This window comes from Schistocerca gregaria, chromosome 9 (assembly GCF_023897955.1).
Source record: "Schistocerca gregaria isolate iqSchGreg1 chromosome 9, iqSchGreg1.2, whole genome shotgun sequence".
NCBI classification, from domain to species: Eukaryota; Metazoa; Arthropoda; class Insecta; order Orthoptera; family Acrididae; genus Schistocerca; species Schistocerca gregaria.
In genome coordinates this window covers 154,994,393-155,015,797 of record NC_064928.1, presented here as the reverse complement: position 1 = coordinate 155,015,797, position 21,405 = coordinate 154,994,393, and the positions used below count along the sequence as shown (strand labels likewise).

Below are 21,405 nucleotides of genomic sequence, written 5' to 3'. Positions count from 1 at the left end.
TTTTTTTCCTTTTCCTTTTCCTTCAAACGGGATAAGCTACAGATCATTGTCGTCACAACCAAATTTTTTTTCCTCATTTGTTGGCTTCATCAACTAACAAAAAAATTGTGAATATACCCACCAAAAGGTGACGTGACAGCAGCCACTAGCATTCCGTCGCTGACCAAAGCCGATGACTCGCAACGACATTCCTCTCGGCCCGGCTGTTGGTGGGGACGTTTTGTTACTAACGCCTTTGTACCCATTAAGAACTAGAAAGTAGTAGTCTACAGTGGGAAAATAAGGGCAAATTTTGAGTATATGAATAAAGCGAACCATCGGTAAACTCTTTGAAGTGTGACGTAAGGGATGTTTTTGTTTGTACATTTCAGATTGTAGAACGTACGCCTTGAAAATGTGTCGTTTATTTCTTGACTGTTGGTAGCTTATATCGTGCTGTTTGCGCAACCTATGTAGACCTCAGCCCGATGTCAGGGTACATTGAGAGCAACGATGTTTTGAATAGTTCTACAGTAAACTGTTTTTTTTTTTTTTTTTTTTTTTTTATAACGAGGTTGTGATGACAGATGGATCAGTAGCGTAAACCGAAGTGAGAGAAATATATATAAATAGCCCTACTATGACTTGGTATTTGCTAGTCTTTAATGTATTTGAAGCCATTAGAAACAAGTACATTCCCTCCCCAAAACCTTACACTCCCGTGCACGAGCCATTAGTTCTCTGAATGTTGCTTTATACTCGGCTAATATTATGTCGTAGGTCATTCCTTGAAGGCCCTTCTCGCCGGCATGTAAATGACGTCATTGGCCTGTCGGCACGGCATGGCGTTGTTAACTAATCTTTCATTTTAGCGTATGAGCACATAAAATTCCACTTTAGAAACCATTCTGTTTCAAACGAGGAACAAACCGATGTTTACTGGCGACATTCCGTCCCAGGAAACACGTCATGAGCAGTACTTGTTTGGGCTGACTCAGCTACACCCTGCAAGTACGAAATTTCAAATACATGTCAGAAAACAGGAGAGAAATAGACTCATGCCCCTTAGGAGAGATATCTGGTAGACAACATGCCAGGTATTTGGAGCAAGAGCGCATGCCAAGCTGCAGGCGTTTACAATTATTACATTAATTTTTTTTTTCTCTTGAGGACATCGCAGACATAGACTGCATGTTTCAGAAGAAAATAGGAAATCTCTAACACTCCGAACGAAAAGTCATGTATTCGCAATCAAGGTATTTGTGACGCTGGTAGTTGTTTTCGCAAGTGAGTGAAAGTATTCAACCATTTTGTCATTTTTCTTGCAGACCAGTATTTTCTCTGCGGTTGCACACTGGGTATTTGAGAGGAAACATATTGAGTAAGAAGTTAAAGAAAGCGACGTGGATAAAAGTAGTATCGCCCTATTGATGGGAATTTGTGAAAAATAAGATATAACCCGCCATATTTTACCAGTGGCGTTAGCCGTATGTAGACCTATTGATGGGGAGAACCCAATAAGAAGTCGCTTATCCGGATGTAGTTTTAATTATGGGTTGAATTATTAATGTATTGCTTCGAGCGAAACCAGTCCGGGGAAGAAACCGGATGAAAACAATCGACGCACTCGGGCGTTTACAGTTTTGAGCTGAAACATTCGATAGTTTAGACATTGTTAAATCATTGTTATGACTGCACTCTGTTTTCGCTTGTCACTTATTGCCGTTCACGTATTTACTTTTCATTGACTGCTAATAAGTAGCTTTTAGTTCCGTTTTTCGTCCGTGTTTATGTATAGACCTTCTCTTAACAATGAACATTTTACTCGGATAGGAATACCGAACCGCTCTGTGGCGTGGAAATGGAAGACATGTTACTGAATTTAAAGATAAATCCAGTACGATATACAGTATCTGCAAGAGGGACTCATATTAGGGAGCCCCATTACTTACAGAAATTCGAAGAAAATAAGTATTCCTCCCCCCCCCCCAAAAAAAAGAACTTTAGACAGGTGATATGCTTAAAAGGCACGTGGTAAGTTACAAAAAAAAAAAAAAATTGTACCCTTTCCGTTCACGTCACTTCGGCATTTACCGAAATAGAATTTGCAATGATGAATGCACACCAATTGGAGCTACAAAAAATTTAAATAAAAAGCACCAAGTCATTTATTTTTTTAAAAAATGTATAGCACCAGTTATTAACCTTCTCAAACCAACCAAAAATCCATACTTGATGCCAATAGTACCAAAAGTTCCTACCTAAGTAAAGAAATACATAAATTTGGAAAATACTTCATTTTTACAAATGTACTTTTTATTCACCTCTCCTTGAAATAAAAAAGTTGACAGCCGTTGTCATGATATAACCGAAAAGGCTGAAAATGTATGTAAATGGAACCACTAAAACGCGGAGCCTCCGTGAAAACACTTCATAACTGGCATGTCACAGACTTGTTAATGCCTTGTTTCAAGTAAAGTGAAACGACGAGAACAAGGAGAATGAGTGAAAAAATCATACAGCTGACGTGGATGCAGAGACTAGTTCTATTAAGTTGTCTCATTCGACTTAAAAACCATGAAGCTAGAAAAATGTTGATAACGTTGGACTTGAAGCCCACGCCCGCCTTCATACATAGCCCAAAACATAAGATTCACCTCACTCATACCTCCACGGTTCACCGCGGCAATAATTCCTTGTGGTGGCACTCTGATGTGCCGTGCCCAATTTTGACCGTAAGGGATATCTTGAGTTTCGTGGTCATATCGCAAATAGCATCTGGTGCTTTGATTGTGTGAAGACGTAATTGTTTCATCAAAAATGCCAGCTTGCGTCCTGTATGGGTGCGCTAGTCGGTCCGATCTAATTAAAAGTATTAAAGAATCACGTTGTTGACACGCACACGATACGATAGCATCCCTTGCTTCTTTCCTCATAATTTTTCTATAGCAGCGAACATTAAAAACGCCGCGCAAACGAGTTGAAAACTGAAAATCTAACGAACAAGAAACAGCACAAGGAAGAAAACAAGCATTAGTTTCGAAATTCGTTTCGTTTTCTATCGATGTCAATACAGTAAAAGTGGAATGAAATTGATTACGAAAGCATCCTTTCCACATTACCCTTTTCTTCTTGCTTATGCGAAACAGCAACAAAAGCAAGCTACATTAACGAAACCAAGTGCGTCCCATTAGTAGAGCAAATACACATTCAAGAACAAAGAAACGTTTGCAGTTACCTTCCTGACACTACGTTATTCATGTAAGCACTGAAATTTTTAGTATTTAAAACAGTTATTGAGTGCACATAACAAAAATGAGCAAGAAGCAATCGTATACGGCAGTCTGCTAATATTTTGGGTTATTTAAGATGCTGGCAGGCTCCGCCCACTCTGCTTTGAATCATCGCACGGGAGAAATATGTAGCTCCCTCTCCCTTCTTTTGTTACCTCCACAAAAAAGTTGAACGCAGAGTGATTAGTTCCATCACCAGCAGTATGGCGACTAGAACGTCATAAGCTACTATAACACATATTTTAACTACAAAACTTACCATAAAACTATACCAGATATACTATAATGGGAAAACTATGCTGTTATGGGAAAATAGGTGTAAGTACATGTGACGAGAACAACATGAAATAGTAAATTCAGTCCATTACTGTCATATAAACATCTCTTTGAAAGATTCTATATTGATGCCACATTATAAGAATGTGAAAGTAATATTACGACCAGTTTTTAGCATATTTGCAAATGAAAAACTTCATTAAGTAACTACTGCGCTGTACTGTTCAGTTAATAAAGTTACGAAAAACTATTATTGTAATTTATTTAATGAAAACTGGAAAATACCTACAGAGGAATAATTTGTTTCTTGTAAGTTTGCATGAAATTACTTTGTTTTCGGCCGATGTCACAGTGTCTCATATATCTCACAGCAAACAATACAGTATTAGCGCTTCCTTATTTAAAAAAACCAATATTTTTAACTTTCATAGCGTCTTAAAAGTTGTTTCAATATGGAATCTGACAGAGTACCTAAAGTCTTTATCAAAGAAATCTGTTAAATATCCCAGAGTGACTGTGATATCGAGTCTCGGTCCGGCACAGAGTTTCAATCTGCTAGGAAATTTCAGCGCGACTGTTGATAGCAGGTTTCATAACTGGAGTAGTTCTATTTTTATTCTATGGCGTAAGCAGCATTACTGCGAAAGAAGTGTTATTGGGTGAATTTTCCTGTGCTTCTGGTGTATCCTAATCATCAGATAAACCCGGTAAATTCTAAATTTCAGAGCTGTCTGTTCCAGTTGTAATCATATTAACAACATAGTTTACTTACGTTTTGAAAATAAAAACTGCTTAAATTAAGTTAAACCTTAGTTGTTTTTCAGGTAGACAAGAATATAATCTGCCTTGTAAAACTGAACGTTTTCTTGTTCCATGGAGTTGGATGAAAATCGTGTTGTATTTGTTGTAGGTCTTCGATGGAAATGATTGACAAGCAGTGACGACAAAATATTATTTGAAGCGATTCTTACTCGGTTGCTGCTTAACTTATTAAACTATATGAAAACAATAGTTACCAACTACGGCGTGTACATACTTTATTCAAAATGTAAAAGTCACTACAGATATTCGGATTTCGGTTATGACATAATTAGATATCCCCACCATCATTGGAGATGTGGCGTAGATGAACAGCGAAATCCTGAATGACCCGAAGTGTCGGAACATAGATGCTGTCAATGGCCTCCTCAATGGCTGTTTTCAGCTCATCAGTGGTTTTGGAGTTATTTCTGTTCATCTTGTCTTTAATATAGCCCCATTAATCGACGCCCATGCCAGTAGCCTCTGGTTACCCCTGAGCCAGAATGCGGTCCCCAAAGTTCTCCTCCTGGACGTCAAACACTCTTCTGCTTTGATGGGGTCGAGCTCCGTCCTGCATGAACCACTTATTGTCGAAATCAGGATCACTTTGAATAATGGGGTTAAATCACCTTCCAAAATTTCCGCGTACCGTTTGGTAGTCTCCGTGCCATCAAGGAATATCGCCCCGATTATTCCGTGACTGGACATTGCGCACCACCCAGTCACCCGCTGAGGGCGAAGAGACTGGTTGAGGCTGAAAGCATCAATGTGTTCTTCGTAGTATGTATAGGAAGTTCTTCTTCTAAGGCTATACAGAATGCAGGACAACTGTTTGCACTTTAATTTATGTATTCCTCTAGTTCTGCTAGGGGGCGTTTGCACGAGAGTAATACCGACATGACGACGGCGACGAGAACAATGGATCCGAGTGACACCCTTGTTGCTGTGTAGACCCAGATTAATTTTAGATTTAGTGCGATATGGGAGGGACTGCACTCCTGCAGCACTACTATATAACTGTCTTTACAGTTGAGTCTAAACAGGGGTCTCAGTTGGATGCTTATTTGTCTTCCCTGCTTGTACCCACAAGATCTGGTTAACTCAAGAATTCACTGTGTTCGAAGCCAAATTATACGAGATCGTGAGGGTCCCCGAGCCGATGAGAGGTGTAGTGACTGCTACATTCCTGTTCTGTTTAGCCTCCCTTAGTGCCCTTAATTCTCTGCAAAGCTATAACCCACCAGATAACTTAGTCCAGAACATCCACGACGATCTACTACGCCTATGAAAGTTGGTGGAGGAGGTCTCTCTGTGCTAGGTATTAGGGCACATGTGTATTAAGGGGATGTAGCAGCCAAGATGATTTGGTGCTATAGTCAGATCCTTCAGTGTTCCATTCCATTACATTCTATCACCTCTCTGTTGAGGTACATTGTCATGTGTAGAGGGAAATGGAATCGGCCGGAAGTCATAAACAATGAAGTGAAGTGCACTCAGTAAAGTCAATAGCTCATCCATGGTATACCTTCTCCCACCCACACAAACGGGACAAGGTTATCACTACTCGTCTTCATATAGGGCACTGCGCTATGACGCATGGCTTCTTGCTCCAGGGAGAGGACCATCCAATGTTTGGTGATTATGACGGACAAATTACAGTGGATCACGTTTTACTCGACTGTGTTTTATGCTAGACAAGGAGCCACAAGCTAATATATGGACAGTGTTCAAAATGAAATTTTCACTCTGCAGTGGAGTGTGCGCTGATATGAAACTTCCTGGCAGATAAAAACTGTGTGCCGGACCGGGTCTCGTACCCGGGACCTTTGCGGGCAAGTATTCTACATGGGCAGTTTTGCCAACTATTTTAACAATGGCGTGAATGTGGTACTACTTTTAAAGTTTTGTGACGTGTCTGACTTGGTCATAAAATGTTTCTTAAAGAAGTATAGCAACTGCCACTTCTTCGTGTATTTTTATTTATACCAATACGCGCTTTGGGCTTTCACTCATCTTCAGTTGGCGGAATACAAATTTAAATCTTCAGTCAGCTCATCGTTTGTCTGCAGTTTGGATGCTGCAGCTGCCATGTGTAAAATGACAATTTCGTTTAGCTACTGCACTTTGGGGGTTGTGTTAACCTTTTATGTCCTCACGCAGCTACAAGTTAGTTAAACATTGTGTGCACGAAGAGAAACTAAGGCCTCTGAATATTTTTGGTCTTCCGTCTTCCACAAAAACAAAAAACAAAATTCGGTTGTCCCCACCGTGATACAAAGAAGACAGATTGCGCTTCATGCATTTAAAGTATTCCAAGTCAACTAACTGCAGGAAAGAAACACAGGTTGCTTTCTGATGTTTCTACACATCGCGCCTTCTTATTTTCACCCCCCCCCCCCCCCTCCCGTTAGGATTGTGCGGATATATTACTCCCACAGTATTTTTATAGAAATAATGAGTCATTTACTAGCAAATTTGGCTAAAATTCGTCTAAACTTTGAGTGCTCTTCTGTAAACCCTTTCACACCAAAACACAGGGATGCTTGCAGCTTCTGTGTTTTTCTAGATAGAAAGTGATACATGTATTTAGTTTGACGGAAATTATTTCAGACTTTATAGAGATTTGCTAGTAAGTCACTGTCCTTGCATGCCCCACCCCCCCACCCCCCCCACCCCTCCTGCCCCCAACTCTAAGGGTGGAACGCTATTGTGATAAGTCTAGTATGCATAAAAACTATGGATTTGATTATAGAGCGGGCCATTATCATTTTTTTGTACATATGACATCTCACCCACACCCCTAGGAGTGGTTGGGTGTATTACGTCACAGGTTTTTATCCAAATAACGGGAAATGTATGCACAAAATTTTCCCTGAGGCATTTAAGTCTCTAATTTATCTAAGATAACGTAGGAAGCTGAAGAAGTGAATTAAAATGTGTGCTGTGACCGGGACTCGAAACCGGGGCTTTTTGCTTACGTTTTCTCATTTTTGTTCTATGTATTTTTCGTTAAATTTGTTTGTGGTCGACGTCCGATGACACTCGTTCAGGTTGTTCGTTGATCCGTTTACTCAGTTTTTTTATTACAGAGAGTAGCTAAACCCTCTGACCGAACACGCTAAACTACCGTGCCGGCAGCTTACTAGGCAGATTCGATGACCATTACATCACCAGAGCATTATGGTCAACGTAGCTGCACGAACTACCAGAGTAAAATACCCTCCCCAAACACAAACACTAATTCACATCTCGCCTTACATTGTCACTATTACCAGGGCTCTCCGACATTGGAGTAGCACCCTAGCGTTGGACGTAATGGGGAAGTGATAGTACAGATCTTAAATTAATTTTTCCCTGAGAGATTTTAATTCACTTCTTCAGCTTCCAACATCATCGTAGATGAATGAGACACTTAAATGTCTCAGGAAAAAATTTAATTTAAGATCTATACGATCACATGTAGTACAGCACTTCCTCATTACGTCTAATGCTCGAAATTTGGTAGAAAATCCGAAGAAATTCTCGTCGTATGTAAAGTACACAAGCGGCAGGACGCAGTCAATACCTTCGCTGCGCAGTGCCGATGGTACTGTTATCGACGACTGTGCCGCTAAAGCGGAGTTATTGAACGCAGTTTTCCGAAATTTCTTCACCAGGGAAGACGAATGGAATATTCCAGAATTTGAAACACGAACATCTGCTAGCATGAGTTTCTTAGAAGTAGATACCTTAGGGGTTGCGAAGCAACTCAAATCGCTTGATACGGGCAAGTCTTCAGGTCCAGATTGTATACCGATTAGGTTCCTTTCAGATTACGCTGATACTATAGCTCCCTACTTAGCACTCATATACAACCGCTCGCTCACCGATAGATCTGTACCTACAGATTGGAAAACTGCGCAGGTCGCACCAGTGTTCAAGAAGGGTAGTAGGAGTAATCCATTTAACTACAGACCTATATCATTGACGTCGGTTTGCAGTAGGGTTTTGGAGCATATACTGTATTCAAACATTATGAATCACCTCGAAGCGAACGATCTATTGATACGTAATCAGCATGGCTTCAGAAAACATCGCTCTTGTGCAACGCAGCTAGCTCTTTATACGCACGAAGTAATGGCCGCTATCGACAGGGGATTGATTCCGTATTTCTAGATTCCGGAAAGCTTTTGACACCGTTCCTCACAAGCGACTTCTAATCAAGTGCGGAGCTATGGGGTATCGTCTCAGTTGTGCGACTGGATTCGTGATTTCCTGTCAGGAAGGTCGCAGTTTGTAGTAATAGACGGCAAATCATCGAGTAAAACTGAAGTGATATCAGGTGTTCCCCAGGGAAGCGTCCTGGGACCTCTACTGTTCCTGATCTATATAAATGACCTGGGTGACAATCTGAGCAGTTCTCTTAGATTGTTCGCAGATGATGCTGTAATTTACTTCTAGTAAGGTCATCCGAAGACCAGTATCAGTTGCAAAGCGATTTAGAAAAGATTGCTGTATGGTGTGTCAGGTGGCAGTTGACGCTAAATAACTAAAAGTGTGAGATGATCCACATGAGTTCCAAAAGAAATCCGTTGGAATTCGATTACTCGATAAATAGTACAATTCTCAAGGCTGTCAATTCAACTAAGTACCTGGGTGTTAAAATTACGAACAACTTCAGTTGGAAGGACCACATAGATAATATTGTCGGGAAGGCGAGCCGAAGGTTGCGTTTCATTGGCAGGACACTTAGAAGATGCAACAAGTCCACTAAAGAGACAGCTTACACTAAACTCGTTCGTCCTCTGTTAGAATATTGCTGCGCGGTGTGGGATCCTTACCAGGTGGGATTGACGGAGCACATCGAAAGGGTGCAAAAAAGGGCAGCTCGTTTTGTATTATCACGTTATAGGGGAGAGAGTGTGGCAGATATGATACACGAGTTGGGATGGAAGTCATTACAGCATAGACGTTTTTCGTCGCGGCGAGACCTTTTTACGAAATTTGTCACCAACTTTCTCTTCCGAATGCGAAAATATTTTGTTGAGCCCAACCTACATAGGTAGGAATGATCATGAAAATAAAATAAGAGAAATCAGAGCTCGAACAGAAAGGTTTAGGTGTTCGTTTTTCCCGCTCGCTGTTCGGGAGTGGAATAGTAGAGAGATAGTATGATTGTGGTTCGATGAACCCTTTGCCAAGCACTTAAATGTGAATTGCGGAGTAGTCATGTAGATACTGGGGTGCTATTCCAATGTCTGAGAGCCCTGGTAATAGTGACAATATAAGGGGAGATGTGAATTGGAGTTCGTGTTGGGGAGGATATTTGAGTTTGGTAGTCCGTGCAGCAATGTTGTACCATAATGCTGTGTTGGGGTAATGATCAGCATATCTGCCCAGTAAGAAAAAAGACCCAGATTCGAGTCCTGGCTGCAGCACAATTTTAATTCATTTCTTCAGCTTTCAACGTTATTGTTTGCACAAAATTTCATTGAACTAGCTCCAGACATTCTTTGGTTAAGCTTCTATGTCAACACATCTTCACCATCACCTGTGTGGGTGGTAGGTGATTCTTAATCCCCATAGACACGCCTGCAGCCATACACATAATTCACCAAAGTTTTATCGGAATCATATGAGTGGTACTGGAATGTGTAGAACACAGGCACAAATAAAAATAACCGGTGACATAAAAACCGGAACCGGTGACATAAAAACCGGAACCGGTGACATAAAAACCGGAACCGGTGACATAAAAACCGGAACCGGTGACATAAAAACCGGAACCGGTGACATAAAAACCGGAACCGGTGACATAAAAACCGGAACCGGTGACATAAAAACCGGAACCGGTGACATAAAAACCGGAACCGGTGACATAAAAACCGGAACCGGTGACATAAAAACCGGAACCGGTGACATAAAAACCGGAACCGGTGACATAAAAACCGGAACCGGTGACATAAAAACCGGAACCGGTGACACAAATGTGAACACAGCGACTCACATTCGAACATGACAGCACCCCGGTCCCCCCTCCCCTCCCACGCACACACACAGAGATACTTCTACAATGAGCAAACTGTACGTTGCTGTTGCAGCGAGGAGGAGCTGAACTCCCTGACCCCCAGTCACCGGGACCTGCTGGGTGGCAGCACCACAGACCTCTCGAAGCTCGGGCACGACCCCATCGAGCCGGCGGCCGGCGCCGCAGACGAGGCGGAGGAAGCCAGCTGCTTCGCGGAGGACCCGTTCGACACCTCCGTGGTAGAGCGCGTCGCAGCACCGGGCAAGGCGGAGCTGCGCTACCTGGAGGAGGAGCTGCTGGGAGGCGTCACCGCCGCCCCCGAGCGCCGCCTCAGCGACCCCGACTTCGACCCCAGGGCAGCCGAGGACGAAGCGCAGCAGCAAGCCACTGCCGTAGTCAAAGAGGTGAGCTAGGACCAGCCACGAGGCCACACCTACTTCAGGTACTGGGTGGGCCAATGTGTTGTCCTATGCAGCAAAACTTGGTAGAATACAGAACCGTTGTAAAAAGTTAGCTCCAATTTTGGCCAAGTGTGGTGTTGTGTGCAAGAGAATCATATATAAATGCTTCCACATGTCATGGATAGGAATGGTCCATGGGCAGAAAAGGTCAAAAGACTGAGAAAGATATAATTTTGATCATGTTATAGACTACCGCTTACAGATTTTGTTCAATATGGACACCGAAGACATTGACGAGATGCTGTGCAGTGCTCGATTTGCGCCTGGAGGCCAAACTTGGAACTCATTTTTTACCAGCGTAAATCGGTTCTACATTAACACATTCCCATGTATATTATATTAAAACTGTGTGCTAGACCGTGGCACAAACTCGGGACCTTTGCCTTTCGTGAGCAAGTGCTCTACCAACTTCACTAACCAAGCATGAGAGACAACCCGTCTTCACAGCTTTACCTCATTTCCTACCTTCCAGACATAACTGAAGCTTGGCTGTGAAACTTGCAAGACTAGCCCTCCTGGATGAAAGGATATTGTGGAAATATGGCGACCTGGGGGATGTTAACGGAATAAGACTTTCATTCTGCACCAATGCGCTGATACGGAACTTCTTGCCAAACAGCACCAAGTCTCGAACTCGGGGACTGTCTTCTTTCAGGAGAGCTAGTCTTTCGAAGGTGTGCTTCTGTGAAGTTCGGAAGGTAGGATGTGTGAGGTGGTGGTGGAAGTAAAGCTGTGAGAACACGTCGTGAGTTGTTTTGGGTAGCTCAGCCAGTAGAGCACTTGGCCTCCAAAGGCAAAGATTCCGAGTCCGAGTCTCGATCCGATACAGTTCTAACCTGCCAGAAAGTTTCGTACCGATGTCACTCCGCTGCGGAGTGAAAATTTCGTTTACATGTCTACCACGTTTCACGGCCGTAATACACTGAGGAGCCAAAGAAGCTGGTACACCTGCCTAATACCGTGTAGGGCTCCCGCAAGAACGCAGAAGTGCCGCAACAAGACGTGGCGTGGACTCGACTTGTGTCTGAAGTAGTGCTGGGAGGAAATGACACCATGAATCCTGCAGGATTGTCCGTAAATCCGTAAGATTAGGAGCGGGTGGAGATCTGTTGCAAGGCATCCACGACATGCACATAATGTTCATGTCTGGGGAGTTTGGTGGCCAGCGGAAGTGTTCAAACTCTTCTGAGTATTCTTGGAGCCCACTGTAGCAATTTTGGACGTGTGGGATATCTCACTGTCCTGTTAGAATTGCTAAAGTACGTCTGAATGTACAACGGACATGCATGGATCCTGGTGATCAGAGAGGATGCTTGCTTACTCGTCATGTGTGTTTGTCGTATCTAGACGTATCAGGGGTTCCATATCACTCCAACTGCACACGCCTCACACTATTACAGCGCCAGCTTGAACAGTCCCTTGATGCAGGGTCCATGGAATCGTGAGGTTGCCTCTATACCCGTACACGTCCATCCACTCGACAAATTTGAAACGAGACTTGTCCGACCAGGCAACATGTTTCCAGTCAACAGTCCAATGTCGGTGTTGACGGGCCCAGGCGAGGCGCAAAGCTTTGCATCGTTGAGTCATCGAGGTATACGAGTTGGCCTTCGGCTCCAAAAGCCCATATCGATAATGTTTCGCTGAGACTTATTGATGGCTCATCATTGCAGTCTGCGAAAGGGTTGCACTTCTCTCATGCTGAACGATTCTCTGCAGCAGTCGTTGGTTCTGTTCTTGCAGTATCGTTTTTCGGCTGCAGAGATGTCGGAGACTTGATGTTTTACCGGATTCCTGATATTCACGGTGCACAGGAAAATCCCCACTTCATCGCTATCTCGGAGATGATGTGTCCCATTGCTCGTGCGCCGGCTATAACACCACGTTCAAACTCACTTAAATGTTGATAACCTGCCATTGTAGCAGCAGTCAACTGCGCCAGACACTTGTCTTACGCAGACGTTGCCGACGGCAGCGCCGTATTCTGCCTGTTTCCGTATCTCTGTATTTGAATGAGTATACCTATACCAGTTTCTTTGGCGCTTCATTGTAGCAGTATTCTGCTCATAGTACACAACTCCGCATTTTTAAAAAGAAATAATAGGTTATTATAAAGACGCAGGTCATTCGGTAGTGTTGTGTGGTTTGATCGTGCGAACCTGTAGTTTTACGCGGTTTTGGGATTCGTCGAAAACATTTCTCCTAAGACCTAATAATTTTCATACACATGACACAGCATAGCACTTGACTGTACCGATCGATTTCCGTAGAGGTATAAATTATCTTCAGTGATGTCAGGTGGATAAGTTCCAGCAAGGCGACTCCACGAGGTCTGCTCCTGCGAAACGCATGTGGTATTACCATATTCTTTAATTAACGGACAACAGTAAGCATTATAGACTTCACAATCACCGCAAACCTAATTAAAAGGAGGAAACAGTAAAATGAGTCACTATACCAAAACATAAATAAAAATCAATTTATAATAATAGGCAATCACATTAGTAAAACGCTCATTAAATAATAGAATAAAAAAATAAGAGCTTTAAATAGTGTACATATATTTCTGTGAATTGAAATTAGGGGATGGTCGCGTAATATCGATCAGCAGACTGTGAAAGACAAGAGCTTCCTCTTTTCGAACAACACAACTTTGGAACCGAAACTTTTTGGTCTCCCCCACCCCCTTAATACGTTTGTTTCTGTCGAGTACTATCCATCCAATGTAACGTACCGGGTTACACTAGTCAAATTTTCATCGCGCCGTCTACATAAAGTCATGGATATATGTGGGAAAATTAACATTATCGGTTGCACGGTATATCTGCAGTAGTATGAGGTCTAGTATACTGACAAATGTAATCAAATGGAATGGCATTTGATGTCAGTAGTACAGAATGTAACGAGACAGCAAAGATTCAAGTTGTAGTGGGTGGAACTCAACGTCAAGGAAGTTGGCTCTGGTGCCAGTGTGTGCTTACGTATGTTTGCTGCAGGTAGGAAACACACAGTTAGTGATACGGCGTGTCTTGTACATAAACCACGATTGTTACTGTGCCATGAGGAAAACAGTTTCCATGTGAAGAGAAAGCAAAAATTCGTACTTACATGAAAATGGGACACTCCAATAGTCAAAATCCCATGAAGTTGAACTGTTCAAATACAGAATGAGATTTTCACTCAGCAGCGGAGTGTGCGCTGATATGAAACTTCCTGCCAGATTAAAACTGTGTGACTGACCGAGACTCGAACTCGGGACCTTTGCCTTTCGCGGGCAAGTGCTCCACCAACTGAGCTACCGAAGCACGACTCACGTCCGGTCTCACAGCTTCACTTTCATATCAGCGCACACTCCGCTGCAGAGTGAAAATCTCATTCTGGAAACATCCCCCAGGCTGTGGATAAGCCATTTCTCCGCAGTATGCTTTCTTTCAGGAGTGCTAGTTCTGCAAGGTTCGCAGGAGAGCTTCTGTAAAGTGTGGAATGTAGGAGACGAGATACTGGCAGAAGTAAAGCTGTGAGGACTGGGCGTGAGCTACTTCGGTAGCTGAGATGGTAGAGCACTTGCCCGCAAAAGGCAAGGTCCCGAGTTCGAGTCTCGGTCGGGCACACAGTTTTAATCTGCCAGGTAGTTTCATGTTCAAATACAGTTCGTTAGACTGGGCGCACGATATGGACAGAACGGAAAATATGGCGATCAAGGCGATCAAGGGCCACAAACGGTTATTCGCGTCAACTTGTTGCTTATTTAGAATAGCCAGTAATTGCCATACGTGTGGGACATATTTCGTCAAATGACAAACATCTTCTAGCCAATAAGCGAATGCAAGGAACCTGCTCCAACGTCCAAACATAAATTGGCTAGATACGACTTTGATTAAAAACAAATGTCATAGGCTTCAGAATGGGATAAAGTGATGTTCATTGATGAGGAGGCGTTTAATTTAGATAGTCTGGATAGATCCAGTATTATTGGCATGATCTGAAAACAGAGCACCAGGTAAGAATGAGCAGAAATTTCAGTAGTGGAACTGTTAGGTTTTAGCAGGCCTCTGCATTGAAGGTAAATCACGCATTGCCTGGCTGAACACTAGAATGCTAACATGTGCGCGGAGATGCTGGAGACAGAACTGATTAGAATGTATAAGGACCTAGCGTACAAAAGTCTAATTTTTCAACAAGATATTGAGTTTGTGGACGTTGCTGCTACAGACCGCGATATCAAGATAGATATCGATATCTTACCACGGCCTGCATGTAGCCCGGATGTGAACCCAGTGGAAAACCTTTTGGGGAATACTTGTAAGGCGTGTTTATTAGAATGGAAGGCAATTTGAACCTGTAAGTGAGCTGAAAAGAGCGATAGAGAAGAGCGGGCGAAATTTTCAACGTAAGACCCACACAGCATTACAATATTAACGCCGAAGGGGTTTTTGAGGTAATTAGGAAGAACGGAGGTAGGAGGAAGTACTAACAATGCAATAACACAACAGGATAGTGAGTGCCTTTACACCAGTTTCCATCCAGGAAATGCAATCGCCTTACTTTAATTGTCCCATGAAAGAAAATATGTAACTTCGTCATGATATGTAATTCCGTCATGACTGTTGGTGTTATATGCATCTATTAGTTTCATAATGAATTCGATACATGTTTGCTTCAGACATTATACTGCTACTTGTGTCGGAACCCTGCCTTTGTACTGATTATCTTTACTGCATACAGGTTGTCTAACAAGTGTCATATTTTTGCATGTGGTAATATTGGTGAAAACTGAGACATTTTCCTATTATGGTGTTTTCCGAAACCAACATCGGTCGAGATATGGGCGGGTGAAGATTCGCAGTGTAAAGCCTCCACTTCATGTACAGATGAGGTATGATTCACAAGGAACAGCATAGTAAATTGCCGCTATGCGCACAAGCGGACAGATGAAAATTCTCGCAAAATCATCTAAGTAAAGCATGAGAAACACAACAGCATCAATGTAAGCACGGAAATGTCGGTGACACTCACAGGACGAAACAGCTTAACGGGTGCCGCGTATCACAGATTTCTGCACAATGAATCACCAGAGGTAATTAACCTTGCAGGAGTAAGACTGTGGTTTACGCACGACTTAGCAACATCCTATTTTCCATGGATGGCGCTACAGTACCTTACTGCAACGTTTAATGGGTGATGAACTGGTCAGGAGGTACGGTAGCGTGGCCATACCACTCACCGGACCTCAGTTCATTGGACTTCAGCTATGGCCACATCTGAAGACAATGGTGTATGCACAACCCATTGACAATGTAGAGACGTTGTACGAGCGTGTGAAGAACGAATGTGACGCAATCCAAATGGAGCCAGCAGTGAGAAAGTAGCAGTGAAGACGGCCTGAGATGTCTGGATGCGTGCTAACCGCATGCAACACCGCCAGTAATGTCTACTCTTGCGTAACAGACAGATGAGAATGAGAAGAAAAATTGGTCCATATCCCGACGGATATTGGTTTCCGGACATATAATTAGCAGTGGAAAAATACTCCTATTGGAGCACAAGAGTCGAATCTACTTCTGTTTGACTCTTACTGAAAAGTGGGGTACAAGCTGTCTCATTCTACCTTCCTACGTATCTTTAAAAATGCTCCCAAAAATTTTGGCATACAAATATATTCGTGTTCTTTTTAGCATTCAATTCACCTCAAACTCCTTCAAGCTATCCACTAGTCCTTTGCTGTAAGTCTCTCATACCCACCCTCTACCATTAGTCCATTCTCACTCGCTCATGCAGCCCAGCCCAACTCTCTCTCTCTCTCTCTCTCTCTCTCTCTCTCTCTCTCTCTCTCTACCCATGCGTCTGACCCTGTTTTTCCAGGTATGTTGTCACTGTCAACTGTGGTACACTGCCACTGTGTTCCTCTCTTTCCCTGAAAGTGCTCTCTCCTTCGTTCTATCTATACCACAACGTTTGTCTATCCTCCAGTATTTATTATCTTTCCGTCTCTTTCACACTATCACTACCTCCTCTCTTAGCATAAAAGTATGTATGTTCGCACGCCAAAATTTTTGGAAAAATGTTTAAAGTTGCTGAGAACAGTTGAATCAGGCAGTTGGTACCCCACTTTTCAGTCAGTCTTTTAACAGGAGCATATTCGCCTTTCTTATGCTCCGATAGCAATTTCCTCTGATTCTCTTTTTTTTCTTGCCGCAACAGGGAGTGTCACTCATGTGAAAAGAACTTCTTGGGTCAGTAAAATTTTGATAAGTAATTTACGTGACACTGAAATAATGCAGTACTAATTTTACTCGTCAGACCGTATTTTAAGTGCACAAAAATTTTACGTGTTCTTCAGTACACAAACATAGGATTCCCAGAACCCTTCTGACGACAACGCAGACACTTAACAGAATATTTCTATGTGCTACGCCAGTTTACAAACTGTTTTGCCTCACACCGGATTTTACGTGCATATTTTACGTGTACGGGCAGGGTGACTTTGAACCTCTGTATCACGGAAACGGATAAAGGTATTAAAAAACATTTTCGACACAGTTCGAGATTGGGATCTTAGGAATATATGTCATTTTAACATAGTGGCCGCTGATGCCACATTGTCGTCCTGGAGAGGGATTGGTTAGCATAAAATTGGCCGACGTCTTGTCACAGCCACCTCTTCTCTATCGTTCCCTACTTTCGTGCCGGTGCCCCGGCGCTTGACTTTACGCCGTAACGCTGTGCATAGCCATTTCGGAATCCATAGCCTGGGTTTGATATCAAGAAATGGGAAAACATTTTTTTTGGGGGGGGGGGGGAGAAGGAGGGGAGGGGTTTCTAAGGAGCTGTCCATGAAATAATGGTGGCTCCATAAGCCCATTAAGGCCCACCGTAGACCACATAAAAAGAAGAAAAAATGCGATTTGCTACATTAGCCTAAGCAAGAGGAAGTGTGTAATGTTCATTCTTTAACCCTGTACTGTAGGTTAGTGACGGTAAGATGTGTAAAAATTGACCCTAGTTAAAGTGAAATCCAGAATACTTGGTGCTGTATTCCTGTCATCAATGGAACCCAAGGTATGAGGCCCGGAAGAGTCCTATGCGCTACGTTTGACAACAATTAGTTAGCACATGCTGCCACTTAGGTTCCGGTAGTAACTTTTTTTCTGCACCGATGGAAAAAATAGAATAATGGAATTTCTGGAATGCATTCGTATAGGACACTCATTCAAACGATTAACATGACAGTAAATGATAACTAGAATGAAGTCTTTCACGACCGGGTGACATGGCTGTTGATATACTTTCCGGGATGTGAGGTCGTGGTCAAAGAACTTTTCTGCTCCTTACGTTTCGTCCAGGACTGCGCTGGACTTCTTCAGAGGCGCTGCTCCGCTGAGTCTTGCCGACTTACTGGTCGGGGTGTCGGGGAGCGACTTATATATTGTGAGAAAGGGGGGCGTGGTTCAGGTGACACATGATGAGCAGTGATAATCCATAGCAAAGATAAGGTTGACTATCGATTACCACCTTGTCAGAGATAAAAATTGTTAGCAATTTTGTAGAGCCACTGTCCATATATCGCTAAGTTTCATAGCCTCCCCTTTCCTATTAAAATTATCGTGATGTTTATAAATTTCAATAGTTTCTCTGTCTAGCCGGGGATAGTAATTTAACGTTGTAGATAAAACTTCCTCCCCCCATGAACCATGGACCTTGCCGTTGGTGGGGAGGCTTGCGTGCCTCAGCGATACAGATGGCCGTACCGTAGGTGCAACCACAACGGAGGGGTATCTGTTGAGAGGCCAGACAAACGTGTGGTTCCTGAAGAGGGGCAACAGCCTTTTCAGTAGTTGCAGGGGCAACAGTCTGGATGATTGACTGATCTGGCCTTGCAACATTAACCAAAACGGCCTTGCTGTGCTGGTACTGCGAACGGCTGAAAGCAAGGGGAAACTACAGCCGTAATTTTTCCCGAGGACATGCAGCTTTACTGTATGATTAAATGATGATGGCATCCTCTTGGGTAAAATATTCCGGAGGTAAAATAGTCCCCCATTCGGATCTCCGGGCGGGGACTACTCAGGAGGATGTCGTTATCAGGAGAAAGAAAACTGGCATTATACGGATCGGAGCGTGGAATGTCAGATCCCTTAATCGGGCAGGTAGGTTAGAAAATTTAAAAAGAGAAATGGATAGGTTAAAGTTAGATATAGTGGGAATTAGTGAAGTTCGGTGGCAGGAGGAACAAGACTTCTGGTCGGGTGACTACAGGGTTATAAACACAAAATCAAATAGGGGTAATGCAGGAGTAGGTTTAATAATGAATAGGAAAATAGGAATGCGGGTAAGCTACTACAAACAGCATAGTGAACGCATTATTGTGGCCAAGATAGATACGAAGCCCACACCTACTACAGTAGTACAAGTTTATATGCCAACTAGCTCTGCAGATGATGAAGAAATTGAAGAAATGTATGATGAAATAAAAGAAATTATTCAGATAGTGAAGGGAGACGAAAATTTAATAGTAATGGGTGACTGGAATTCGAGTGTAGGAAAAGGGAGAGAAGGAAACATAGTAGGTGAATATGGATTGGGGCTAAGAAATGAAAGAGGAAGCCGCCTAGTAGAATTTTGCACAGAGCACAACTTAATCATAGCTAACACTTGGTTTAAGAATCATGAAAGAAGGTTGTATACGTGGAAGAACCCTGGAGATACTAAAAGGTATCATATAGATTATATAATGGTAAGACAGAGATTTAGGAACCAGGTTTTAAGTTGTAAGACATTTCCAGGGGCAGATGTGGACTCTGACCACAATCTATTGGTTATGACCTGTAGATTAAAACTGAAGAAACTGCAAAAATGTGAGAAATTAAGGAGATGGGACCTGGATAAACTGAAAGAACCAGAGGTTGTACAGAGTTTCAGAGAGAGCATAAGGGAACAATTGACAGGAATAGGGGAAAGAAATACAGTAGAAGAAGAATGGGTAGCTCTGAGGGATGTAGTAGTGAAGGCAGCAGAGGATAAAGTAGGTACAAAGAGGAGGGCTGCTAGAAATCCTTGGGTAACAGAAGAAATATTGAATTTAATTGATGAAAGGAGAAAATATAAAAATGCAGTAAATGAAGCAGGCAAAAAGGAATACAAACGTCTCAAAAATGAGATCGACAGGAAGTGCAAAATGGCTAAACAGGGATGGCTAGAGGACAAATGTAAGGATGTAGAAGCTTATCTCACTAGGGGTAAGATAGATACTGCCTACAGGAAAATTAAAGAGACCTTTGGAGAGAAGAGAACCACGTGTATGAATATCAAGAGCTCAGATGGCAGCCCAGTTCTAAGCAAAGAAGGGAAGGCAGAAAGGTGGAAGGAGTATATAGAAGGCTTATACAAGGGCGATGTACTTGAGGACAATATTATGGAAATAGAAGAGGATGTAGACGAAGACGAAATGGGAGATACGATACTGCGTGAAGAGTTTGACAGAGCACTGAAAGACCTGAGTCGAAACAAGGCCCCCGGAGTAGACAACATTCCATTAGAACTACTGACGGCCTTTGGAGAGCCAGTCATGACAAAACTCTACCAGCTGGTGAGCAAGATGTATGAGACAGGCGAAATACCCTCAGACTTCAAGAAGAATATAATAATTCCAATCCCAAAGAAAGCAGGTGCTGACAGATGTGAAAATTACCGAACTATCAGTTTAATAAGCCACGGCTGCAAAATACTAACGCGAATTCTTTACAGACGAATGGAAAAACTGGTAGATGCAGACCTCGGGGAGGATCAGTTTGGATTCCGTCGAAATGTTGGAACACGTGAGGCAATACTGACCTTACGACTTATCTTAGAAGAAAGATTAAGAAAAGGCAAACCTACGTTCCTAGCATTTGTAGACTTAGAGAAAGCTTTTGACAATGTTGACTGGAATACTCTTTTTCAAATTCTAGAGGTGGCAGGGGTAAAATACAGGGAGCGAAAGGCTATTTATAATTTGTACAGAAACCAGATGGCAGTAATAAGAGTCGAGGGGCATGAAAGGGAAGCAGTGGTTGGGAAAGGAGTGAGACAGGGTTGTAGCCTCTCCCCGATGTTATTCAATCTGTATATTGAGCAAGCAGTAAAGGAAACAAAAGAAAAATTTGGAGTAGGTATTAAAATTCATGGAGACGAAGTAAAAACTTTGAGGTTCGCCGATGACATTGTAATTCTGTCAGAGACGGCAAAGGACTTGGAAGAGCAGTTGAACGGAATGGACAGTGTCTTGAAAGGAGGTTATAAGATGAACATTAACAAAAGCAAAACAAGGATAATGGAATGTAGTCAAATTAAATCGGGTGATGCTGAGGGAATTAGATTAGGAAATGAGACACTTAAAGTAGTAAAGGAGTTTTGCTATTTAGGAAGTAAAATAACTGATGATGGTCGAAGTAGAGAGGATATAAAATGTAGACTGGCAATGGGAAGGAAAGCGTTTCTGAAGAAGAGAAATTTGTTAACATCGAATATAGATTTATGTATCAGGAAGTCGTTTCTGAAAGTATTTGTTTGGAGTGTAGCCATGTATGGAAGTGAAACATGGACGATAACT

General features: G+C 42.6%; 1 protein-coding gene across 1 annotated transcript in view; it reads left to right on the top strand.

The window, feature by feature from the left end:
- The window catches only part of LOC126291470 (uncharacterized), a 323,747-nt gene that overhangs the window by 102,406 nt on the left and 199,936 nt on the right, over positions 1 to 21,405 (top strand). Inside the window, exon 9 of the mRNA XM_049984981.1 lies at positions 10,430 to 10,760. Coding sequence (XP_049840938.1) covers positions 10,430 to 10,760 — 331 coding nt within the window. The remainder of the gene's footprint in view (positions 1 to 10,429; positions 10,761 to 21,405) is intronic.